This window comes from Tyto alba, unplaced genomic scaffold, assembly GCF_018691265.1.
Source record: "Tyto alba isolate M040663 unplaced genomic scaffold, T.alba_DEE_v4.0 Super-Scaffold_41, whole genome shotgun sequence".
Taxonomy (NCBI): domain Eukaryota; kingdom Metazoa; phylum Chordata; class Aves; order Strigiformes; family Tytonidae; genus Tyto; species Tyto alba.
The window spans coordinates 14,121,288-14,137,075 of NW_024881317.1; the positions used below are offsets into that span (position 1 = coordinate 14,121,288).

A 15,788-nucleotide genomic window follows, 5' to 3' on the forward strand; every position below is an offset into this window, starting at 1 on the left:
GAGTGCAAGGGCAGATCTGTATTGAAAGCATCTAAACTCCACCCTCAATTAAAAAAAAAAAAAAATTATATTCCTCTTCACTCATCTTCATCCACTGCATGTATATATTATGTGTTATCAGGACAAGTCTGTTCTCCCCAAAGATTAGAACTAGATGGCTTCATGCCTTCTAAATGGAATCTGAGTGCAATATCCTCACCACTTGTCAGTTCGGTCAGGTTCTTTATCCTAAACAGTTTTAGGTTTTCTTTCTTTTAAAGCATAAGCTGGTTTTATTTGAAAGTAATCCACATAGGAAAAGCAGACACCCCCCACCCTTTCCTGCCCGTCCGAGGCAGCCTCCCTGGCCAGGCACACGTGCCCCTGCGCAGCAGAGCATGTTTGCCAGCACGGCTTCCTCCCGGGCCAGGGCCAGGGCACAGTGTCACCCCCAGCTCATTAGCACCCAACCTGCACTTACCTGTGGCAACCAAGCCTGAAGCATTGCCCAAACACTTTTGGAGTGACAACTCCACTAAGCAGGAAGCACCTCATTTCCAGTTTATTACTTTGTTTACTGGCTACATCGTTCCACCACGGAAAAGTTTAAGTGCTTCGTGACATTTCACTTAGAAGATATCATAACACTAAAGTGTCTGTATCACAGTGCAATATAGGACATTAAAATGCCACTCATCCTTTTTCAAATGATATTTTCATTTCCTCATCTGCATACTTTATAGCACATCATCTTTGCTAAGAAGTTCTCCACAAAATCTTTCATAGAGTTAATACAGGGCATAAAACTAAGGCTTGTTTTTAAAAAGAAGGACCTTATCCAGAACTCCTAACTTAACAGGTAACTCCACAACTCCTAAACACACTGGTTCAGCTCACTTCACCCCCAATCCCTTTGCCTGATTCCTCCTAAGAATTTGAAAAGCACTCGGCCTACTGTTCATCTTCATTAATCTCTCCTCCATTTTTTCTCACAGATACATCCAGAAATCCTTCAGCTGTGTTTCCAACAGGAGGTAGTAAACATACTTCTGTTGAACTCAAAGAGTTAGCTCTTTCTGTACCAAACAAGGTGGAAGAAAGTCTCTCAGCCCAGTTACTACAAACAGACCCAGAGGCACATATCCAAGTTTGACTTGCAAAGAAGGAAGAAGAGGAGAAAAAGCAATCTTCAGACTGATTGTTCCTCTCTTGTAGACAGAAAGCCATTTCTTTAAATTAGGATAATCTCAAGGAGGGATTTAATGCTTCAGAAAGTAAGAGACGACTGCTTTTTGCTTAATTTGTAAGTGAAAACAGAATAGTCTACACAGAGAACACACAGCAGAGGAATAAACAAAGCAAGGTAATAAAAAAGTAAGAAAATACTAGAATAAGGTCATAAAAAACAGCCAGCATGCATTTAGAGACAAACAAGCCTGTCTTCCTCCTTTGACTGATCATTCATGCAGTGAGGGGGAGGGAGGAGGAAGGAGCAGTAACTCTGAGCTATTTAGACTATAGTAAGACTTTTGATGTCTTGTAACATTCCCACAGTAAAATATGACTATACTGTAGATCTAAACCACATGATTTTTTCCAGTTGTGCACCAAGTGTACTCTAGGAGTACATAACAAGCCTTCTGAGTTTGGCAGTAAGCTATCACCCTGACATTATGCAATGTTTTCATTAACTCCGATGGTGAAACAGTGTGTTTATACAGTTTATGAACAAAGCTGAACTGGAAGAGTTTGCAAGCACTCTGCTACGAAACCTGGTTCTGTCTTCCAAACTCAATAAACTGGCGAAGCGATCAGAAGTCATTAGAACTAAGTTCAATAGAAGCAAGAGCAAAGCTCTGTACTTGAGAAAGGAAACAGCGGTCCAAACATGCAACATGAAGCAGCTGACGAGGCAGCTGTACTGCAGAAACTAAATCGTGATATCATGGATCAAAGCTAGGTAAGCTGATACGTTGTTACTGCAGAAAGACACACACAAGAAAAAAAAAAAAAAAAAAAAACACAACAAAACAAAACAACAACCAAAACCAAAACTCAAATGTCCCTCCAAAAACACCGTATGTAAGAAAGGGAAATAAATCATTCTTCTCACTGGCACTGGTGAAGCCTCAGCTGAAGCAATGTGACCACTGTATTTTAAGACGCTTCAACACTTCACTTTAAGAACTGAAGCGTAGGAAAGGTAAAGCCAAGCAGCAGCTATCAGTATTTTAGATACCGTGTTCTCCAGACTGGTACAGAGGTAGTTACGTGACTGTGCCTAGAGCAACCACTGCTCTTCCACGCTGACACCCCATCTGATGGGTAAGCCCTGCACGATGCTCATGAGACACATCCTGTGAATGCCCTGTGCTTTCGCATAGCAAAGGAATAAGTCTTCATTTTTATCTGCACTTCAAACCTCTCTTCCTCACTTGCAAAACTGCTCCATGGGTTTGCTACACAACACCCCACATACCATCTCCTCTACGCTGCATGTTTATATCTGTAATTTTCAAACTTACATTATTATAAAGGGAGGTAAGTACTGTAGGGCCAAATTTCTCCTTTTTCTTAATTTCTGCTCATACCTCTCACCTCCTGAAGTTAAAATAGTCTATATCATTTTCCACTGTTAAAAAATGTGGTTGCAGTTAGATCTCCCCTTTTTGTTCCTGCACCTCCCATTTTTGCTGGTGATAACAAGAATCTTATTGGTAGTATGACAAAGGCTAAACCATACCTTCTCCCAACACGCCTGGGCATTACAATCTTACAATCTTACTAAGTACTGTTTTTAGCTTAATTTAACCACAAACAAGAACTACATCTCTCTGCTCCAAATGGATTCTGATATAATTATTTGTAAGAATGAGAAAACTCCAAAATATTTCAGGTCTTTTTAAATCTCTTTATGTTTCACTTGGTGTGTGGATCTGTAGTCTTCTCCGGATTTTGAGCGTCTGTAGAAAAGTAAAGACCAGATCTGTGGTCTGCCTCTCCCCTATCCTTTGCTATTAATTTGCAACGATTGGAAGCAGGTGACTGCACACTTGACTGCTTGTATCCTGTGGTGCAGCTGCTATGCAGAAAGCAGCACATGTAAACATTTGCATGATTCGTGCCTCCTAAGAGTCTCTGTGGGCTGTATGTGGCATTTAGGCAGCACTTTCATAACCCCCTTTGTGCATGGTATTGCTCTATTACATTAGTACACAGTTAAGCTAGAGGTGTCTACTAAAATGGCTGGAGATACTCTCCAACATTCGACAAGATCCATGATTTATTTCAAGATGTTTGTTAATTATCTTAAAATAATTTCAATACACTACTTCTGAAGTGTTTCACCCAGTTTGTGATAAATATCTCAATCTATTAACTGTCAGTTTAGAAAAAAGAAACAACAAACCACACAACCATCTAATAACTTGCTTGCTTTATAAATTTGGTTCACTCTACACCAGATCGGTTAAAAAAGGGATCTGATCACTTATCATAGAGCAACTATAAATGTTTCCAATGTTCTAACTTTTTCTGCCTAAAATTAAGGAGTAGACAAAGGTCATATAGTGGTTTTGAACTGCTACAGCAGAACATTTTAAAGCTGCAAATATTGACTTGGGGTTTACCTGACTATTTTGAAAGTTTATTTCACCTTGGCAGTAAATAGTTTTCAAACTTCAGAGTCTGGTATTAAAATCTAAAGAGATGCTAAAAACAACCTGCCTTGTTGCAACTGATCAGGTGAAGGTTTAAGCAATTAAGAAACAAGGAAAGCAAAGAGAAAAGCCCATTTCAAATCCCTAGTACTTAAACCCCATTAACTTATGCATATGTTTATTATAACTTCTGTACTATCTGTGCTATCGTCACACCATATAATCCTTACAGCATATACATATAAGAAATCCACCTAAGAGTGGTCATTTATGTGGTGTCGTTATTAGCTGACATGTCATTAACAAACCTAATTAAGATGTGTACGTCATATAGGTGTTAGTACTTAATACACAGATATCTAAGATATATTAAAATGTTTCTCAAAACACCAAAGTGATTATAACACCAAAAAAAGGTGTTTTTAAAACTGAAAGCAGCCAGGTAAACAACAGAATCATTAAAACTTTAAGAAATTCAAATATCTAAGCAAGATTTTTTTTTTTCAATTAACACTCAGAATTCTATGATGAAAACTCATAAGATTTGTTTAAAAAAATAATCTTGCTTTAATTTACAGGAATCAATAATCACTGCTTATGTGGATCAAAATAGAAGTCATGACATATTTTCAACTCTAGGGGCATCAGCAGCTGTTGCTATACTGCAAAAGAGCTGAAGTGTTATATACGTAGACAGTCGACTTTATTTTTCTGTAAAAGCAGATGTCAGTAATCCAGATAAGATGTAACCAAATGATTGTGAAAAATTAGTATTTCAGCATGCTTGTTATGATATGTCTCCTTATAACTGGAATAAAACCCACTGTCAGATTACAAAACACCACCAATAGAAGTTCTGGTTATTTTCAGGGTGTTTTCCAGCTACATTTTGACATTTTTGTACATGTGCTGGCATTGTCTGTCGATACCTCATTTGCCTTTGACCGACTCTCACCTCAGCACTGCAGTTCCCTGCTAACGAGCCGACTGTCTCTGACACACAAACTGCAGCATTCCCAGAGCAAAAGCTGTTTGCTACGGTGTTTGTCTCCCTTCCATCCAAGACAATGGAAAGCCGAAGGGCAGGCAGGACACCGGGCCGTAATCACCTTCGCGGGGTACCCACCAGTATCCCACTCCCACCAGCATTTCCCGAGCTGAACCCAAGTACCTGGATTCGCTTCCATCCCCCAAAATGACAGGGGAGGGGATAAGGTGATAGAGTGATAACAGCAAAAAAAAACCAAACAAACAAAAAAAAAAAAAGCACCAAAACAATACCAGGCTGCTTCTAATCCTAGGGGGGGGAAAAACAAAACAAAACAAAAGATAAAATCTTGATAAACCGTTTACCTCGTTCCGGCTTCATTTTCTCTGTCTCCTCAGAGGTCTGAAAGGAGCCGAAGTAATCTGCTGCTCTCCCCGCGAAGACTGGCTGCCGCTGCTTCCAGCTAGCGATAGGAATTATTTCTCGCGTGTAAAAACAATAAGCCGGAGGCCTGCCGCGCCGCCGGGGGCTCGCCCGGCCCCGCCGCTAGCAGCCGGGCCCGCCGGTGGGCAGGCAGGCGGCGGCCGGCCGGGGGAGGCTGAGCACCGGCGGCCTCTCCCCGCGCCCGGCCAGGGTGTCCTTCCGTGACACGGCGCCGCGCGGGGCTATTTATAACCTGCCGGGGAAAAAAATCCTACAACAACAGACCTCGGCTCACCCCCGGCCGCGCCGGCTCTGAGTCACCGCGGCCCCGGGCGCCGGCAGCCCCGGCCGGAGTCCCCTCCCTCCCGAGGAGGGCAGCGAGCGGCGCCCCCCCCACCCCCCCCGGGCCCCCGCCCCGTCACCGCCCGGCGGCTGGCGGCGGGGGGCTGCCCGGCACCTTCATCCCCGGCCCCGCCGCTGCCGCCCGGGCTGCCGGGCCGTGATCCTCGCGCTTCGCCCTCGGTCAGACAGCCCGCCCCTCCCGCCGCCGCGCAGCGCCGCTCTCCATGGCTCTGCCTCCTGCCCTTCCTCCTCCTCCTCCTCCTCCTCCTCCTCCTCGCCGCTGACTAACTCCCGGGCTCTCCCCGCCTCCCGCCGAGCTGGGCACACACATCACAGCCCGGTAGCGGGCAGGGCAGGGCAGCCCGGGCGCGGGGGAACGGGAAGGGAAACCCGAACCCGGACCCGGACCCCGACCGCCTGGCCGGGCGCCGGGGGCACCCGCCGGGACCACGGAACCCCGAGCCGCGCGCCCGCCCCGCCTCACGTGCCCCGCGGCGGCCAATCCCCGGCCGCCGCTTCCTGCCCTCCCGCCCGCCGGGGGGGGGGGGGGGGGGGCACCGGGTTGTCTTGGCAACAGCGCGCCGGCCCGGCTGGGGCCTGCGGGCGGTGGCGGGCCCGGCGAGGAGCGCGGCCGCTGCTGCTGCGGTTTATCGGTTTACCCAAACGACGTGCCTCTCACACACACACCCCTTCTACGCTACCATACCCCCCAAGTATTTTGGCAAGCAGGCTCCCGGCCCGTGGAGGAGAGCGGCCCCTCACTCACCCGGCTCCAGCGGAGGCTGGCGCGCCCGCTCCCGCGAAGGGCCTTTCCCGCGCTGCCGTCAGCCGCTGGCCGGCTCTCCCGCTTCGCCCTGGGCAGCTGCGCCGCTGCTCCCGCGCTGGCCCCCCGTCTTCCCACGCGAGCTCGTGCCCATCGCTGCAGGGATTTATATGGACACGGACCCACCCGGGGCGCCCGCTGCGCGGCGGCTCAGAGCGTGAACTGCCCGTCCCGCCGGGGGGGCTGCCCCCGCCCGCTCACCGCCCCCGCCGGAGGGGCCGCGGAGGCGGGGAGGGGGCCCCGCTTGTGTCCCTGGCCCCGGGGGAGGCCGCTGCCCCGAGGCCTTCCCTCACACCCCCACCCAGTGCCCTGCCTGGCAGCGCTGTGCTTGACGCTCACTTCACAATGATAACTATTTTGTGCAGAGAAACAATGCAGTCAGCTGGGCTGTGGTTACACAACCGCCTTAATCCAGCAGAAATTCAAGTTTCTCCGAAAGGGCCGGGCCTGGGCCATCCCCCGTTTCAATGCCTGCGTGACTGCCTGGTAAAGCAGGTCTGGAGCCGGAGCTGCTGAACGCAAACCTCGCGGCTGCGGCTCTGTGCCCCGAGCTCTGTGCCGGCACGCTGCTAACGCCACCGCAGAGCACGGGGGGCCAGGCTGCCGCGGTGGCAGGGCTCTGTCCCTCACCAGCGGCCCAGATCCACGCGGGCTGAAGTGGCTGGGGTACCAAGGCCTTGTGACAGTGCAGAGAATGGGTTTCTCCCCTTTCAGGGAAAGACCCCAGCTCTTCTGGGGACTGCACCAGGGCCAGGGAAAGCCTTGAAGACAGCTCTGTTACTCCGAGTTGGACTCGGTCAGAAAAGACAGATGAGATGAAAAGACAGATGAGATGATACAGGCCTCTCTCGCTTTAACGTGGTCCCGTGGTTGGGATATACACAGATACTGCCATCCCTCCTGTCATTACACCATCAGTTCTCTGCCACTGTGATGACTGTTTACAAACACCTCCATCTTATAGACTGAGCCCTATGAAGGGCACTCACTCCCTACAACAAGATGATTTACAAATATGCATATTTTCTGCCCTTTCTACAGAGAAACAACGTGCATGGTTCAATCAATGCCTCATCCTTTCTGGTGTGCCAGGATCTGCGTAACAACCCTCTTCTGACAGCTAGCTGAGCAGCCACAGAAGATATTGCAAAGAACGTAAAATTCCAGGGCTCAGTTCTACGTTGTTTGGTTCTCATCAGCGGCACCTATTTCCCTCTCACATTTATCAGCTGTACATCACTACACTCGGAGGGTGCTTCACAGAATAAACTGTCCAGTAAACATCTCTCATTTCAGTCATACTCTGAAATACCTAGGCAAGTAGGAGGGTAGCAAATGCAGTGCTTTGATATTACCCTCGTAAGTACATGAGTGTCACTTCTGTTGCTGTGTGACTGCTGTAGATATGTTTGGTAATTACAGATCTCAGAGCTCTCTGCCGGATGCAATATAATTGCAAATGTGGCAATCCAGAATTATAAAAGGAGGAATTTGACTGAGCAATAAACACTGTAGATGTATGTATATGTGAAGTTCGGTGTGACTACACTGGGCATGATTCAGCTACCTGTCAGATCCTCCTACTGGTGATAGTCATCCTAATGAAAAGTCACATCCTTTAGGCCACTAATTGTTGCTGTAAGACATTGCAAATTAGTTTGTAGCTTGTTCTACTATTGGTTTTACACCAGCAAAATCAAATCTGCCTTTCTACTTTTTAACTACAACTGTAGCTATTTAACTGTTATGTTGCACATAGTATTTTTTAATATTTTTTTGAGTCTTAATATCACTTCAGCGCTTTTGGTTTTTTAAACAGTTCGCCAGACACAAACAGGCCCAACTTCCAAGAAAATGCTCTCTCAAAGCACTTTTTCCATGGTGTTTTCTTAACGAATGAGCCAAATCATAAGTGCACAGTTTCCCATTACTTCATAGCTCTTAGAAGTTCAAGCCAATGGGAAATGTAAGCAACAGCCTGAAAACTGCTTATCATTAAAAAAAAAAGAAAAGTTCCAAGGGTTATGACAAGCGTAAGCCAGGTTTGGTGTGCAGTACTACTCTCTGTGACTGTGTAGATTTCAGGGTCAGCTTCCCATCTTGAGTCAGACCACTTCTGGACCCAGAGAGCAAAGAGTATATCTGAGATACATGCTTCAGATCCTGCTTCACTTCAGAGGAGGATGGTTTCCCTTTTGGCCACAGAGACATACAACAGATCTGAAAAAAAGCAGAAAACATTGAGAATGAGTAGAGATATCTAATTATACAATATTTCATCCATAATATTAAAAGTAAAATAAGGATAAACATCCCAAACAAATTTGTGGACTTGGTTTGTCTAAAATGGCTAAGAATGGCCTTGAACTCATAACTTTCCTCACAGTCACCAACCAAATGATGAGGACTGCATGAATACACAGAGAAAATATGGCATAAGGGGCTTCAGCCATGGGAATTCGCTTACACATACGTGGAAATTTTTTGAGAACAATGACAGTACTGAAATGAATTTCTGACCTCAGAAGCTGAACATCAAGTTAAAAACATATGAAAAGCTTATGGCTGCATTACACATCACACAAAAGCAGGATTAGCTTAGAAACACTAACAGAACTTTAACTGCCCTCCCACTGCCAAGTCTAGACCAACACGTACTTCTGGGAGCACAAGCAGGGACAAAATCAAGTTTCTTATCAGTTTGTGTCTCATGGTTGATTAACTTTGGTGTCTAGACAGGTGAGAGCTTAGACTGCAGCATCCGTGCAGTCAAAGTGACTCTTGCACATACAGTCTCCAGTGTTGAAAACCGTGAAGTTTCAGTGGCAGGCTCTTTCTCGGTGGAAAGCTTAACAGGGCCACTCTAGTTCCATTTCCTGAAATGCATCAGACCTTTCTTATCACTACCCATCTGTGAAGCTTGGCTGAAACTGGCCATTGGATTTTTTAAAAAATCCCTACTTGGGACAGCATGACACAGTGTTGTCACATAAGCCTTGTTCATATAGAAATGAAGATTTTTAAAAAAATATGTAAATCAAGATAAATGTATGGCTGTGTTTTCTTTCTGAACTTTAGCACTTCACGCTTTTGGCACAGTCCCTGCAACCGAGTGTATTTAAGTTATATCCCACACTGTCTTTTCATCTTTAGCTGTCAAAGAAGTGATGTCCGATGCAGCAGATCAAGATTCCTGTGATTCCTGGAGATAATTACTGCCTGTTACGTGATGTGCCACAACTGCTTTTGACATTGCTGCCACCTCCATGGTATAAAGCCACAGCACTTGAGAGAATATTATAGCCAAATGATGATGACAATCAGAAATAGACTAGAAGATACAGTATGCAATGAATCAAATTTGAAATGTACCAAAAAAAAAATTCTTCTATGAAGAATCAACTGCAATTTAATAGTCACCAGTAGTAACCATTGTGGAAAGAGCATTAAAATAGAAACTGGTTATGTGCTTGTAGGAATTTATTAGTCTACAAGAACTAATAAATTCCTACAAGCTGTTACTGAAACTGAGAGAATTATAAGCCAATATAATTAAAATATCAATATGTTCTAAAAGTTTAGGTTTAGGGGTTATAACCATTTTGGGTTTGGTTTTTAATTCATCATTGTATACAAGTAAGTGGGACTAGTTGAATGGAAGAATGAATTGTAATTCTTTCTCAAGATACCTATAACAACAATAGCAAGGATATCTTGAGAAACTTGTCCCTTGTATGTATGCCTGCCTTTGTGTTGCCGCCATTGGCTTCTGACTCCAATACTTCCGAGTATACGTTTTAACCCCATTCATCTTTATTTAACAGCTAGATTTAAGTACGTCAGTAGCATCAGCCCAAACAGATTAAAAAATGCATTAAAAATGCCCAAACTGCATTCCCCATCCTTACAATTTCCAGGTAACGTGGCTCGTTATGTCATGCAGAGATATCTGAGTGGCATTAAGGCAGCGTTTGCAGAGTTCCTCCACTCGCTTTGTTTCACGCTGATCTCAGAGGCAGGAAGACCCTGATGGTGAGAGCCACAGAGGAGGTTTTGTTCTATATTCATCTCCAGCCCATGCAGAAGTTCCTCCACAAAGTTTCTCACCAGAATAATTTTGAATAGCCCTTAGGCCTCTCTCTGTTACATTGGGGGCTTGCCTCAGGATCAAAGAGAGGAAAGTAAATTCACCTCATCTTTTTCATTTAGAGTCCCCAAACACAGACTGTCATATCAGAAAGTCTGGCAGGATGGGGTATACTCATGTTCTACAGAGTACTACATGGTGAGAACTCTGTGTACTGGGTTCATGCTGATACAGCTATACATAAGGATAGGAAATTAAAACCTTCAACCCAGGATATCCAACATTAGCCTGTAGCGATATTTGGGCTTTTACATAAAACTGCATGATTTTTAAAGGAAAATTCATCTCCAACTCTCATTGACTTCAGCAGAATTTTTCAATCCACAGCATTTTTGAAAACGAGTCCACCTCTATTCAGGTTCCTAATTATGGAATTAGGCACCTAATTTTAGATACTCATTTTTGAAAATTTTTGCCTTTGGGCTTGATTCTCACCTTGTTACATCAGCTCTCTCTGGTTTAAATGTGTCAATTAAGTCAATGAAGTTACTTCTGCAGGAAACCTGTCCCATGACTGGAAAATCAGGATTTGCAACAGAGTAGGAACAGTAATATTTTAGTTTTCTTTCTTATAAATAAACAAATCCTAGTCCTGGTGCTAAGTATTTTGAAGAGAGTAAACCAAAAATAACAAGTATGAATCAACAGGTGCTCTGCTGTTAGACCCTGGTGTTTGCTAACTGACAAGGATTTATCTTTTCACACAATTCCTACCAAAAACCTCCATTGCTTAATTTCACTACTAATTGGCCCTCTCAAAATAAAAGTATATAGCTATTATCGTGTTCTTACCTCCTAAACTCACTTTTTGAAATTAGTTAAATGACATCTGTTTTTTTTTTTTTTTCCTCTTGTGTGCTCTCAAATTCCTTTATTTTCCAGGTAATACTTTCTCACTGAAGACACAGGCAAGACTAAGTGGAGAGAGAACTATGAGAACAACAGAGCAGTAATTGCACTCCTCTCGAAAGCAAAGCTTATCCTCCTCACCAGAAATAATTTCCTGGACTCAACACTTTGCAACTAAACCTTGTTTACATACAGGAGATTCCTTTAGTTGGAAGCAACCTGGTGCCTGTCCTGTGCTGCTCCTCAGGTTCCTCTGATCACATGGGATGCCCTGTGCCACCCTCACTCTTTTGGCAGCAGTAACGGGAGCTTAGCACCTCTCAGGATGGAATCTCTTCTTCTGCCACTCTTCCAGAGAATGAGGTCTAGCAGTCAGGCCTTCTTGCCAACAGAAATTAAGCCCTGCCTGCATTTCCATAATTCACTTCGGAAACAGTAACTTGTATAATCTCTTCTTTCTTTGGAGCAACTACTAAAATGGTATTTCATAAACCTTGTGTGCTTCTTTAGTAACTGATCTGTGATGCATCATTAGATACCAGCTCCAAAAGAGACTAGTGCTGTCTCATCTGAAGGGGTGACTGCTGGTAATGGAAATATAGAAGTATAAAGATAAAGACATCTAAAGGTTCTGCTTTACAAAAAGACTAACCACCCCTTCTGTATAAAAGTCAACCTAAGCTGATACCTGCTCAGAAAGATCGCAACAGTTAAGTTCCATTGCATCAGCACTTGACTAATCAGGCAGTAATGCAATGAAAAGTAAAGTCTACTTGTGAATAGGTCATTAATTTCTGAAAGAGAGGGAAATTATTCTCTTTCATATAGAAGTTCTTTTCTATGTCTGAAATATTCATTCTAGATGAAACAATATTTTTTTTTTTCCAATATTTTTTTCAAGGGGATTGTGCAAGTTCACTGATGAATGCTCACATTACATAATGTTTACCCAGGACAAAGCTTGATGGAAACATTAATCAGAAAATATATAGGTTTCCATATTAAAATTGAAGTTTTTGTAGCAACAGCAAGCCCTGACATTCCCTGAGCAGAAGCTAGAGATACATGTTTGCCAACAGAAACAGCAAGATGTAGCCAGCAGGAGAAGGTTTTGGGAAAATAGAAGCACAAGGACTGTTTCCAGTCTAGGTCATCTGTCACCACTCAGCGCTCTTAGTTTACTTTTGAGTAGGTATATCCAGAAGCTATACCCCAGTTACTCACTGCAGTGATCCAGCAAGAATCCACACGCCCCATTAATATTATTTCTATTAATCTCAGTGAAAAGTGAGTGCATAACACTTGAAAGGAGGTTTTTGGAGTTTTCCAGTGCTGTTTTCCTATTGCTAATGGCTTGATCTATCTTGAAACAACTTCCAGCACAGTTCTTCACAAGTAATCGCACCAAATTCATTGCTGGTGTAACTCCATCTGGGAGGAGTTCATGAAGTTCAACTTCTGATGCCTCCGCCAGCCCTGTTTACTTTCCCTCTCCTACCGCAGCAGCTGGGCCATGGTTTAGTGCCGCATCAATGAGTTGGTGGCACAGCCCAGATCTCTCATCTACGGCAGGACTCACGGTCACAGCCTTTGCCCTCACGTGCCTCCAGTGCTACTGACTGCTCACCTGGAGTTTGTACCACAACCCTCTTCTGACAAGTTTTTCTATACAGCTGTCTGCAGACTTGCCATCCCATTCAGCCTGTCAGGCAGTCCTTTGGATTTGCCTGTTTCAGGCAGGGTTCCTCCTCCATCACATTAGCACCCATTTCATAGAAGAGTCCAGCAGTCACAGGTGAAGCAGAGCCAGCATCCCTCCAAAGGGTCATCTTGTCGTACATCTCACCCTGCAAGCATAGCTGTTGCACCTGGGAGAAAACTGACACAGTGAGCACGTTCACAACACATTAAGAATTACTACAGCTACGCTGCTGAGTGTATTGAAATTGCACACAACTTTCCACGGGCACTATAAATGAAAAGGATAATTCGTTTATGTAAAGAAGCAATTACCTTGCTGGAACAACAAGTCCAGCCTATATAGTTCCACTCAGGCTAAATTAATACCACAACTCCTACTAGGCTTACAAGAGAGTAGGGCAGGAAAGTAGCACATTGTTAAATACAGGGCAATATTTAACATAACCACATGCATGGTTTACAAGAGAAGTTGCGTATCACTTGCTAAAATAGTAGGTGAGTTGGGGCTTATTAGGTAAATGCCAGAGCTATTGCAAAACTGTCATGGTCTCGTTCTAAAAATTTTAGATGCATAGTTACTAGCCAGAGTCCTTCTAATATATTCATGGCAATTTAGTGGCATATACTACATGTTAATAGTAAAGACCAAATAGTAACAACACTGAACAGAAATGGGTGCATATATTAACCAGGACTGATTTTTTCAATACAGAAAAGTGAAAACTACTCAGATTCGGGTTTCACTGATTCCCAATTTTTTCTTCTTTTTCTCTTTTAGATAAAAAAGTATTCCCTAAAATTCCACTCATTAGCTTCTGTCCTGTAATTGTATAGTCCACAGTGAGGAACTCTACAGCTCATCTCACTCGTTGGCAGGGTTGGTTATATTGGTCGTGGGCCCAGCTCCGCTGTCTTCATATACCAAAATCTTCTTGATAAAGACCAAGCCTACATCTCTCACCCCAAGTATAGTATTTGTAAGCTTTACTGTACCTAAACCAAAACAATTTATCTTTTCAGGAGTCTGACATCCTCTGAAAGTGAGAGCATAGTAGCAACTATAGCAAAAAAATGAGCGTTAAAAGCTGAACACTGAAAGGCTTGATTGTATTTCACTGTGTAAAAAAAAAAATATCAATGCCTGGCAAATGTCATCAATGGTGAAATCCTTGGCCCATATACAAAGGTCAACTCCCCTTCATACAGGAGAAGCTAGGATTTCAACTTGGGCTATATTGGGTAGTGCTTTCTTTTCTGCTTTCACAGTAGATCAATTATAATTGTAACTTATGGTTGATTTATTCTCAAGTTGTATAACATTATTTGAAGAAGATGGGAAGTTGAAATCCATTCAAGGATCTCAAAGAAAGGGAATAAAGTACAGTATGTATACTAAAAAAATAAACAAAATTGCAAGTTATTATAACTAAGTTATCAAATTGCTTACCTTTGGATGTCACTCAAAACTTGAAAATTAGAGAGATCACTGTACATATTTACAGCAAAGTCAATCTTAATTAGGCTAGGTATTTTTTTAAAACTAGCGATACAGTTAGAACATTGTAGGTGTATCTGTTCTTATATTGCTTTTGGAACCTTCTGAATTTCTTGGTTACTTTATTTTTCCATTTAAGTTGTTTAACTGAGTTTCCTTCTTTGCACAAAACATAAGCAGCTTCACTGCTTGGAAAACATAGAGCCTGATTGTTCGCCTGCGTACACCAGTGCAAACCAGCAATGATCCCACCAGCCTATAGAATTACATCAATGTAAAGCTGACGTCAGAGAGATAGCAATCAAAGCCCTTGTTTCAAAGTTAACCGTTTTTGTTTAAAAAAATAAAAGATGAGTACAGAACACATTTGTTCTCCATCTCAACTGAAATGTCAAAGAAGCACTGAAGTTTTGGCATCTGATCTGTGTGGGATTTGCACACGTGGATCACATTTCAAAAACAGGGTCCCAGTTACAACCCATCATGCTAAGAGTCCATTTCCTTGGTCCAATTTTAAGGAAGGGGTGGAGTTTGCCCCTGTTTGTTTGCTGTCATTGGGACGACTTTTTCCACTGTCCAGAGCCAGTAGCAAACTGTCATCAGCCAGCAGCTTTATTAAGCTCCAGCAACAAATACATGGCCCATTTAAAGCCATTCCTCAGCTTTGCTCCACCAAGTCCATCACTCTGCACATTTAATGCTTTCAGATTTTCCCTTGGCAAATGAAAGAAACCTCATACCAAGACTTGCAATCTTTCACCTCCCCCTCCCCTCTTTAAATAAATAGATATATTGCTTGTGAAAGGGACTGAGAGGGAGAGCTGGGAAGAGGATACATTCACAGAGCTCCTGGGCTCAGGACTGCCTTAGGAGGCTGCCATAGCCTGCAACATCTTTAGGGCTGCTCAAACTTATGGCAGGTACCTTCCTGCCACAAACTGTGTGAAGTCGCTTTTCTCTGCTTCCTCCTTGGCGCTGGTCCCTGTAGCACTGAATGAATCTTCATCGCTGCTTTGTCATCAGCCTTCTGGATTCACCTCTCCTAAGTTTAAAAATCTGGAAGCCGGGTCCTTGTTGCGATGGAAACTCGCCCCGGTGGCAGCCATCCGTTGCCAAAGCGCATTCGGTCGCGCAGGGCAGCGGTGAGCCGGGCTCGCGGGGACGCGGTGGCAGCCCAGGCGCTGAGGGTGCTGCCGGGGCACCCGGGACCCCTGCCACCAGCACCGCTCCCACGAGGCCATGCACCCACCCGCTGCCACCTGCCCGCTCCTGTTGCCGTTTCCCTCTGCAGATTTCGAGCTCTGTTTTCTGTTTGCAGCACAGGACTTCCCCTTCTGATAACAGTCCGCTCCCGCTGTGCAACAGGCACCCAAAAGCTTTAC

The 15,788-nt window shown here is 44.2% G+C and overlaps 1 protein-coding gene and 1 long non-coding RNA gene across 4 annotated transcripts in view; both read right to left on the bottom strand.

The window, feature by feature from the left end:
* The window catches only part of FAM214A (family with sequence similarity 214 member A), a 50,089-nt gene extending 43,565 nt beyond the window's left edge, over positions 1–6,524 (bottom strand). For 2 of the 3 annotated variants that reach the window (XM_032982978.2, XM_032982976.2), the window contains exon 1: positions 4,992–5,857. In XM_032982978.2, coding sequence (XP_032838869.2) covers positions 4,992–5,007 — 16 coding nt within the window. In that variant the 5' untranslated portion in view covers positions 5,008–5,857. Of the gene's footprint in view, positions 1–4,991; positions 5,858–6,157 lie in introns of those variants that run through there. The other variant, XM_032982977.2, reaches the window with a different exon arrangement.
* A 537-nt stretch (positions 6,525–7,061) lies between these two features.
* Positions 7,062–15,782, bottom strand: LOC116959139. The gene is made up of 3 exons (XR_004405673.2): positions 14,359–15,782; positions 12,838–13,078; positions 7,062–8,434 (listed from the first exon to the last, which is right to left on the bottom strand). It is a non-coding gene; the product is annotated as an uncharacterized LOC116959139 (long non-coding RNA).
* Positions 15,783–15,788: the final 6 nt, after the last annotated feature.